Source organism: Mus musculus, chromosome 17, assembly GCF_000001635.26.
Source record: "Mus musculus strain C57BL/6J chromosome 17, GRCm38.p6 C57BL/6J".
NCBI lineage: Eukaryota > Metazoa > Chordata > Mammalia > Rodentia > Muridae > Mus > Mus musculus.
In genome coordinates, this window is record NC_000083.6 from 33,175,508 (window position 1) to 33,184,671 (window position 9,164).

The following is a 9,164-nucleotide window of genomic DNA, read 5'->3' on the forward strand; positions in this document are numbered from 1 at the left end:
ATGGGCAGGGAAGATAATAGAACACATGTGATATTGAAGTAAAAGTGAGGATATAGTGTTGGAAGGGATCAGTGGTGATCTAGGTCAGTGAAATGGTGGAGGGTCACCCAAAACCAAGTATGTGTAAAAGTGTCATAAGGAAATTGGTTACTTTGTATGAAAAAAATTTAAAGTAGAAAAATATTAAGTATTCATTTTAAAACAAGCCATCACAAATATAAGTACTGTGTGAAATTTAATGGTAATAAGCATAATTGTGATGTCATAGAATTTATTGCTTCTGTTTAGTAACAGATTATTTTTATACTTCCAAAATAAATTCAGTACCCATTATTAGTCATGGCTTTTGTCCCAGACCTTAGCAAATTTTCATATGCTTTAGATTTTTATGAATATGTACACTAATGAACCATTTATTTACAGAAGCAAGACAGACAACTCAAATGTCCACTAACTGGGGAAGTGTGTCCACATGTGAAAGTATTGTATGGCTATTAAAAAAAATGAAGCTATGTGGCTGGAAAGATAGCTCAATAGTTAAGAATACTTATTTTGTAAGCACAGGAGCCAGTGTTTAAATCCTAGCCCTACATAACATGTCAGGGATCCTGTGCACTCCTGTAGCTTGTAGCACAGAGAAGAACAGAGACAGGAGACTCTTGTAAATTCCTGGCTCCCAGTCTAGCTAATAAAGCTTGAGATCCAGGTTTGGGGAAAGGTCCTGCTTCAAAGGATTTAATAGAGGCTACTCTGTGACCTCTTCTGGCTACCCTACATGAGCAACAGGCAATGGAGGTCACCCCCAACACTTGCATAACACCACACACATGCACACATATGCACACACTAGCATACCATGATCCGAATTAGTGAGTGATATTCCTTCATCCCTTTCAGATATGGCTGTCATGTTGGGGCTAAATTACACCTTTGTGTCAGAGTTCATCCTCATTGGCTTCTCTACCTTCCCTCATCTTCAGCTGATGTTCTTCCTGCTGTTCCTGCTCATGTACCTCTTCACTCTGCTAGGCAACCTGCTCATCATGACCACCATCTGGAGTGAACACAGTCTCCACACACCCATGTACCTCTTCCTGTGTGCCCTCTCCATCTCTGAGATTTTCTACACCTTTGCCATCATCCCACGCATGTTGGCTGACCTGCTCACCACACTTCACTCCATCGCCTTTCTGGCCTGTGCCAGCCAGATGTTCTTCTCCTTCACATTTGGCTTCACCCATTCCTTTCTACTCACTGTCATGGGTTATGACCGCTACGTGGCCATCTGTCACCCACTGAGATACAATGTGCTCATGAGCCCCCGTGGCTGTGCCTGCCTGGTAGCCTGGTCCTGGGTTGGTGGATCATTCATGGGGACAGTGGTGACGACAGCCATTTTCAACCTCACATTCTGTGGACCCAATGAGATCCACCATTTTACTTGTCATGTTCCACCTCTATTGAAGTTGGCATGTGGAGAGAATGTACTGGAGGTGGCAAAGGGTGTAGAAATAGTGTGCATCACAGCCCTCCTGGGCTGCTTTCTCCTCATCCTCCTCTCATATGCCTTCATTGTGGTTACCATCTTGAAGATACCATCAGCTGAGGGTCGGCACAAGGCTTTCTCCACATGTGCATCCCACCTCACAGTGGTGGTTGTACATTATGGCTTTGCTTCTGTCATTTACCTCAAGCCTAAGGGCCCCAAGTCTCTGGAAGGAGATACTCTGATGGGCATCACCTACACAGTCCTCACCCCCTTCCTTAGTCCCATCATCTTCAGTCTCAGGAACAAGGAGCTAAAGAATGCCATGAAGAAGATCTTCCTAAGTAAACTCTATCCAGAGAAAATTTAATAACCTATAAGAAAATTCTTAAGGATAATTAAATTGTTTTACTGAATTTTACTGTTTCGGACAATACTTCATCACTATCTGCTTACTTATGATATTTTCATGTTGGTGAAACTTTTGTAGTCATATGTAAGTGTACATGAAAGTGTTACTATCTGGAATTTATTTGCAAGTGGAAATCAATCTGAGACAATACAGAGAAAATCATATTTGACTATTCCAACATGCTACAGGAAATATTTTGAGTACTCAAATTGTCTTAAATATTTCTCAGGTGGACTCAAGCGTTACAATATGAATGAACCATAATGGCGGTTTAGGTATTTACTAGGAGAACACTTTCTACCCTCTGCTTCCAAAGATTCAGTCCATTACAAAAATACCCACAATTCATCAAGAAATTGAAGACTTCATGATATATTTTGTTTGCTGATACTAGGTAGTCATAATCATGTATATATATATATATATATATATATATATATATATACATATACATACACACATATATATACATATATACACGCACACACATATATATACACACACACAAATATATATGTGTGTGTGTGTGTGTCCAGAGATGTCCAGAGAAAGCAGACCAGAGAGAAAGAAAGCAGAACAGAGAGAAAGCAGGATACAAGTCTGTCTTGAACAGAGCATAGGCTGCCAGTTTGTACCCACGATTTGACTTTGAGTTGTTTGTTTTGCTGCTCCCAGATACCCCTTCCTCAAAACCTCTCTCCAAGCTCAGGCTGGTCCTTGGCAACTAAAGATGAGCCAGGCAGTGGCCTTGCACGCTTTTAATCCCAGAGCTCGGGAAAGACAGGCAGGTGAATCTTTGAGTTCAAGGTCAGCCTGGCCTACAGAGAAAGATCCAGGACAACCACGGATACACAGAGACACCCTGTCTCAAAGAAATCCCTAAGTTGACCAGAGACTACCCTTTGATTATAACAAAGGAAGACAAAATACCCCAAGTTTTAGAATTGTCAAGATGTATACAATAGAAGTTAGAAAAAGCAATAAACAAGTACTGGGAAAATGACTTAATGGGTAAAGTGCTTGTTATATGCAGGTAAAGGACCTCAATTTGGATCTTAATATCCACTTAAAAAAAAGGCCATGTGTGGCAGAGTGCAACTTTAAACCTCAGTGCTCACAGAGTGGAGCTGGGACAGGAAGTTCCCTGGTGCTCACTGGCTAGGTAGTCTGGCTCAATTAGTGAAGACTAAACATAGGGCTCAGTTGGTAAGTACCTCATGCTGCACCAGCATCAGGACCTGAGTTACATCACTAGCATCTACATACATTCTGCGAATAGCTGTATGTACTTGTCATCTCATCATTGGAGGGGGCGGCAACAGACATGAGGATACATTAATGGAGCTTGCTGGCCAGTCAATTTAGCTAAACCAGGGTTCAGTTCAGGGTAGGTTCAGTGAGATACTCTAGCTAATCAAAGAAGTACACAGAATGAGGGGGAGAGATGGAGGGGCAGAGATGGAGGGGCAGAGATGGAGGGGCAGAGATGGAGGGGTAGAGATGGAGGGGCAGAGATGAAGGGAGAGGGCCAGGTAGGCTGAGGTAGAGGCAAAGACAGGAAAAGAGCAATAAGCAGATTCTCAGAAGAAATTGAGAAAATTATGTGTGAATCTTGAATACCTATAAGCAGACATAGATTTCTTTATTGTTAATTCAAGTAAAATTCCAATCGTGAGATATTATCTGTTAAGAGTACAGAAACCAGCAGGTAGCTCTATTGAACCAAGACTGCAGGGCCCAGGATGGAAGTTTAGGTCATGGTTCTACAGTCTAAACGATGACTAGTTTCTCCACAAAGATGGACTTCAGGATGATATTTTAATTTGTTAAAATAGACATTTTCATATATGGATCAAAATTTTAAAAGTCCCACTACATATCACTACTTCTAAAGTATGAATCCAGTCTTTCTCTACTATGTGAGCAATGGAAATATTTGGTCATGGAGTGAAGCTGGAAGCAAGTGGAAGAGTGTCACCTAAAACCTGGAAACCCAAGCAAATCTCTTTGCAGAATATGTGCTGTCCATCCTTCTTCTGGTTTTTCATTCTTTCTAACTGATCAGGCAACTCATTATTATTGACTCTCAAAGCAGGAACAGGACAAATAAAATCTTCCATCAGAGTCATGAAGCAATAGGTCAAACTGTTGCTCCAAAGATGCATGATATGTTAAAGAGCACAAAATATCAGTTCACATGTCTTTTCTTACTACACATCTTTAAAAAAAAATTCAGTGTATTCCATGCAATGATATTAAAGGTTTTATGGGAACCAATTCCAAACTTCTTCTTATCCACAGTCTGTAGTCCTATGTCTCAGTGTTTAACAGCACATATGGATATGTGCAGCCCCAAGATGCATGGGCACATGTATCATTGGAACACTAATGAAAGATCTCAAAGCAGAGTCTGTCATGATTTTAAGTAAGATTTTATTTCTGAGGAATTTGTCAGTATCTTCTATGACTTGAGCTAATATGTTTCACTTCCTCAAGAATGAAGTAAATCAGATTCTTCGATTTCTTCTCCTCTCCTTTTTAGTTTTAGTTTCCATTTTATTATTCGGCTAATTCATACATGTGTGTAATGCATCTCAAAATTATCTACTCCTAATTCCTCCCTCCCATTCCTCTTTAACTTAGCCTAACATAGTCCCCTCTTCCTATTCCTTCTCCTTCTTCTGCTCCTCCTTTTGGTAAGTCATCTTGTCATTACTGCTACCTGTCAGAGTATTGATTAATCTTGTTGGCTTGACCTTGTGCTGGGAACTCTAGCTTCAGTGAGTCCATGTGTACATCAATTGTATCATGTCCAGTAGGCAGCATTTTATAGAACTCCTCTACACCCTCTAACTCATATTTCACCTGCCCCCGGACCTTTTGAGGAGAGAGCAGGTGATATACATGCCCTGTGTAATGTTGAGCATTCAGAAGTCACTGATTATAAGTAGTTTGAGTTGTTATAGAAATTGTTGAAAAAATTAGTTCTCCAGCCAAAGTTGAGAGAAGCATGAATCTATGTATAAAGCACAAATAGAAGCAGTTTGGCAATATGTCCATTTATCAGAATAACAGTAACAAATTACTGCAATGACTTATAATCTTCTGAGTTTTTCATTTTCTAAACCAAAGACTCATGTGGTTCTTGACTGTACTGTTATCTATATGAATAGGCATTGTGGATAATAGATGACTGTCCAATATGACTTGGGCAATGGATGCCTCAGACTAATTTATAATTGCTCACAAATTTTGTAAGATCAGAATGTTTGCTTGCTTTGCTCCTCCTTCAAAGAGTACCAGAATGATACTTGTGATCAATTGTCCAATAATACTAAACCATCCAGAATGTTGGCTTGTGTATTTACTGTGAGAATCCTTATTGTCCTTCAAAACCACGGCAAATCCATGCTTGAGCCATGCTGATCTGGCTTAAATATTGCCTATGAATGAGATTCCCCATTTCTTCAGATCATTTCCTTACATATACTTTCTACATCCGGGTAAAAAGAGATTCTTCACACTACTGGTATTTATAAGTGAAAATGATGGATAAATTCATTGTACTGTTGTACAAATATTGGTTCAGTTTATACAGTAGAGAAAATGTAACCATAGAAACAATTCCATCTTTTACTGCTTTGAAATTCCTTCCTCCTTGGTTGTCTCATCAGATATAGTTTTATATCACCTACATCAGATATAGCTTTAAATCAAATATATAGGGATTCTTACCCTTTTCAAGTTCTTTTCCAGCATAGCCTGTTTTTTCAAATTTTTGTTTTGTTTTGCTTTTTTACCATTTAACTTTGTGTGTCTGGTTTTATTATACAGTTCTCTAATTTATAAGGATGTTGAGCTAGTTAATAATTATTGAATGCTGACATATATCTCACATACATTGCCTTAAGTTTTAAGTGTTTTTCTTCTTGGCCTTTCATCTCTCTTTTTCTCTTCTCTTCTCTTCTCTTCTCTTCTCTTCTCTTCTCTTCTCTTCTCTTCTCTTCTCTTCTCTTCTCTTCTCTTCTCTTCTTCTTCTTCTTCTTCTTCTTCTTCTTCTTCTTCTTCTTCTTCTTCTTCTTCTTCTCTCTCTCTCTCCCTCCTTCCCTCCCTCCCTCCCTCCCTCCCTCCCTCCCTCCCTCCCTCCCTCCCTCCCTCCCTTTCTCCCTCCTTCCCTCCCTTCCCCTCTCTTTCTTTTTCCTTTACATCTTTACTATGGTTTCCTCTCCCTCATTTTCTCCCAGTCCCTCTTCCATTTCCCGCTCCTGGCATTCACTCTTCCATATCTTTTTAGCAAAGGGCAGGCCTTCCATGAATACCAATCAAACATGGCATATCAAGTTGTAGTAAGACTAGGGACCTTCTCCACATTGAGGCTAGACAAGGCAGTCCAGTAAATGGAAAGGGTCCCAAAGTCAGGCAACAGAGTCAGAGACAGCCCCTGCTCTCTCTGTTAGGAGTCTCACAAGAAGACCAAACTACATAACTGTAATATAGGTGAAGAGGGCCTAGGTATAGGCTCTCTGGTTAACAGTTCAGTCTCTGAGAGTCCCTATGTGCCCTGATTAGTTGATTCTGTGGGGGGGTTTTGTTGTTGTTGTTGTTGTTGTTGTTGTTGTGTCCTTGATCTCTCTGGCTTTCTTCCCCTCTTCTATAGGGTCCTCCAAGCTCAACTTAATGTTTCATTGTGGTTCTCTGATTCTGTTTCCATCTCTGCATCTGTTGCTGGGTGAACTTACAATTAGTGCCTGTAGGTTAAATGGTGGCCTGCATCCGGGCTGCTGGATGAGGTGGAATTCGAGAAGTTTTGACTGCTCCTTCCTCATGTCAGGCAGGCATCAGGCTATGAGAAGCCACAGGACCCCACTCCAGGGGTGGGGAAGCACAGTCTGTGGTCCCCAAGGAACTGCTGGAGTTGGCTCAGGGGTCCCAGACTGCACAAAGGCCGAGGATGACAGATTCTCAAGCTTTTGGACACCCCAGATACTGCTGGATGCCACGGAGGATATGAGAATGGAGTGCCCATTCTTCTTGCAGGATCATCCTTGCTAGGTCACTGGGGTTTTGAACCTACCTCAACCAGAAACAAGGCTGCCTCTCATGGTCCCAGAGGTGCCCAAGTCTACAAGTCTATCAGAATGACATTAGACATTATTTCATTCTTCTTCTTCTTCTTCTTCTTCTTCTTCTTCTTCTTCTTCTTCTTCTTCTTCTTCTTCTTCTTCTTCTTCTTCTTCTTCTTCTCCTCCTCCTCCTCCTCCTCCTCCTCCTCCTCCTCCTCCTCTTCCTTCCCCTCCTCCTTCTTCTCCTTTTTCCTCTTCTTGTTACTCTCGTTCTTGTTGTTTTCTTCTTGTTCTTGTTGCTCTTGTTCTTGTCTTGTTGTTCTTTGTCTTGCTGTTCTTGTTCCTCCTCCTCCTTCTTTTTCTTTTTCTTTTTGTTGTTGTGCTTGCTCTTGTTCTTCTTGTTCTCCTCTTCCTGCTTCCTCCTCCTCCTTCTTCTGTTGTAAATCATGTTTGGTTCTATCCTAGGTCTCTGGGCTAACTAGCCTCTTGTTTCTGGCCCTCCAGACAGTGTTAGTAGGTGCTCTCTCATGGCATGAATCTCAAGTTGGACCAGTCATTGGTTGGCTACTCCCACAATTGCTTTGCCACCTTTCTCCTAGCACATCTTTTAGGTCAAATCTAGCAAAACTTTTAAGTCAAAGGTCCCCATTTTGACCTAGAGTTCCCTGATAAAGCTAATGTCATCTTGCTTTGGGGATTTCATGTCTTAATCTTCTAGTGCTAGAATTAATGTAGGCTACCACCCACATAAAAATTTTATGTGGGTTTTTGGAGGTCAAACCACAGTCCTTGTGCTTTTATTGCTAATTTTTTAAACTGCTCAGCTGTTTCCTTAGACTCTTAAATATCCTTATTATTGTCCCCGCCCCTCACTCTATCTGAGAAAACATAAATCCAGCTCTACTTTTGAACATTATCACTCCTTTCCTTTACCTTACATACCACTCCTGTGCAAATCAAGATTGCATTTCTTTTCAAAGCGTGTCTACAAGGCTTCACTTCTTAAAGCTTTCTGAGAATATATGAGAGAACTTTTCTAGCCACACTCCACTCAGCAGCAGTTCCTGCTATGTACTCTTTCTCTTAGTGTTTACTTTCCTCTATGTTCATATTGTCATGTGGCTTCTCTATGTTCGCTAGATATTGTATATTTCTTATTAGTGGACTATTGAGGTGTAAGGGACTTGTTTATTTGGTCAATTGCTTTTTGGTAGCACATGGTAGGCTCCCAAATATTTGTTGAATGATTTGGATACCCTCCCTCTGCCCTGCTCCCCTACCCACCAACACCGGCTTCTTGGCCCTGGCATTACCCTGTACTGGGGCATATAAAGGTTGCAATACCAAGGAGCCTCTCTTCCCAGTATCACTAGGCCATCTTCTGCTACATATGCAGCTAGAGATACGAGCTCTGGGGGTACTGGTTAGTTCATATTGTTGTTCCACCTATAGGGTTGCAGACCCCTTCAGCTCCTTGGTTTCATTCTCTTGCTTCTCCATTAGGGGCCCTGTGTTTCATCCTATAGATGACTGTGAGCATCCAGTTCTGTATTTGTCAGGCACTGGCATAGCCTCATACAAGACAGCTATATCAGGGTCCCTTCAGCAAAATCTTGCTGGCCTATGCAATAGTGTCTGGGTTTGGTGGCTGATTATGCGATGGATCCCAGGGTGGGGTAGTCTCTGGATAGTCCATCCTTTCATCTTAGCTCAAAACTTTGTCTCTGTAACTTCTTTCATAGGTATTTTAATCCCTATTCTTAGGAGGAATGAAGTATCCACAGGTTAGTCTTCCCTCTTCTTGATTTTCTTGTGTTTTGAAAGTCGTATCTTGGATATTCTAAGTTTCTGGGCTAATATCCACTTATCAGTGAGTGCATATCTAATGAATTATTTTGTGATTGGGTTACCTCACTAAGGATGATATCCTCCACGCACATCCATTTGTCCAAGAATATAATAAATCCATTGTTTTTAATAGCTGAGTAGTACTCCATTGTGTAAATGAACCACATTTTCTGTATCGATTCTTCTGTTGAGGGACATCTGGGCTCTTTCCAGCTTCTGGCTATTATAAATAAGGCTGCTATGAACATAGTGGAGCATGTGTTTTTATTACCAGTTGGAACTTCTTCTGGGTATATGCCCATGAGAGGTATTGCTGGATCTTCTGGTAGTATTATGTCCAATTTTCTGAGGAACC

General features: G+C 41.0%; 1 protein-coding gene across 1 annotated transcript; it reads left to right on the plus strand.

The window, feature by feature from the left end:
* Window positions 1-908: 908 nt before the first annotated feature.
* Olfr55 (olfactory receptor 55) lies at window positions 909-1,856 on the plus strand. Its single transcript, NM_010998.2, has one exon. It carries the CDS (start codon window positions 909-911, stop codon window positions 1,854-1,856), a length of 948 nt encoding a protein of 315 aa, NP_035128.2.
* Window positions 1,857-9,164: the final 7,308 nt, after the last annotated feature.

Excerpts from the sequence above, each read along its gene's own strand:
- Olfr55 (NM_010998.2), top strand. The coding sequence starts at position 909 with ATGTTGGGGCTAAATTACACCTTTGTGTCAGAGTTCATCCTCATTGGC.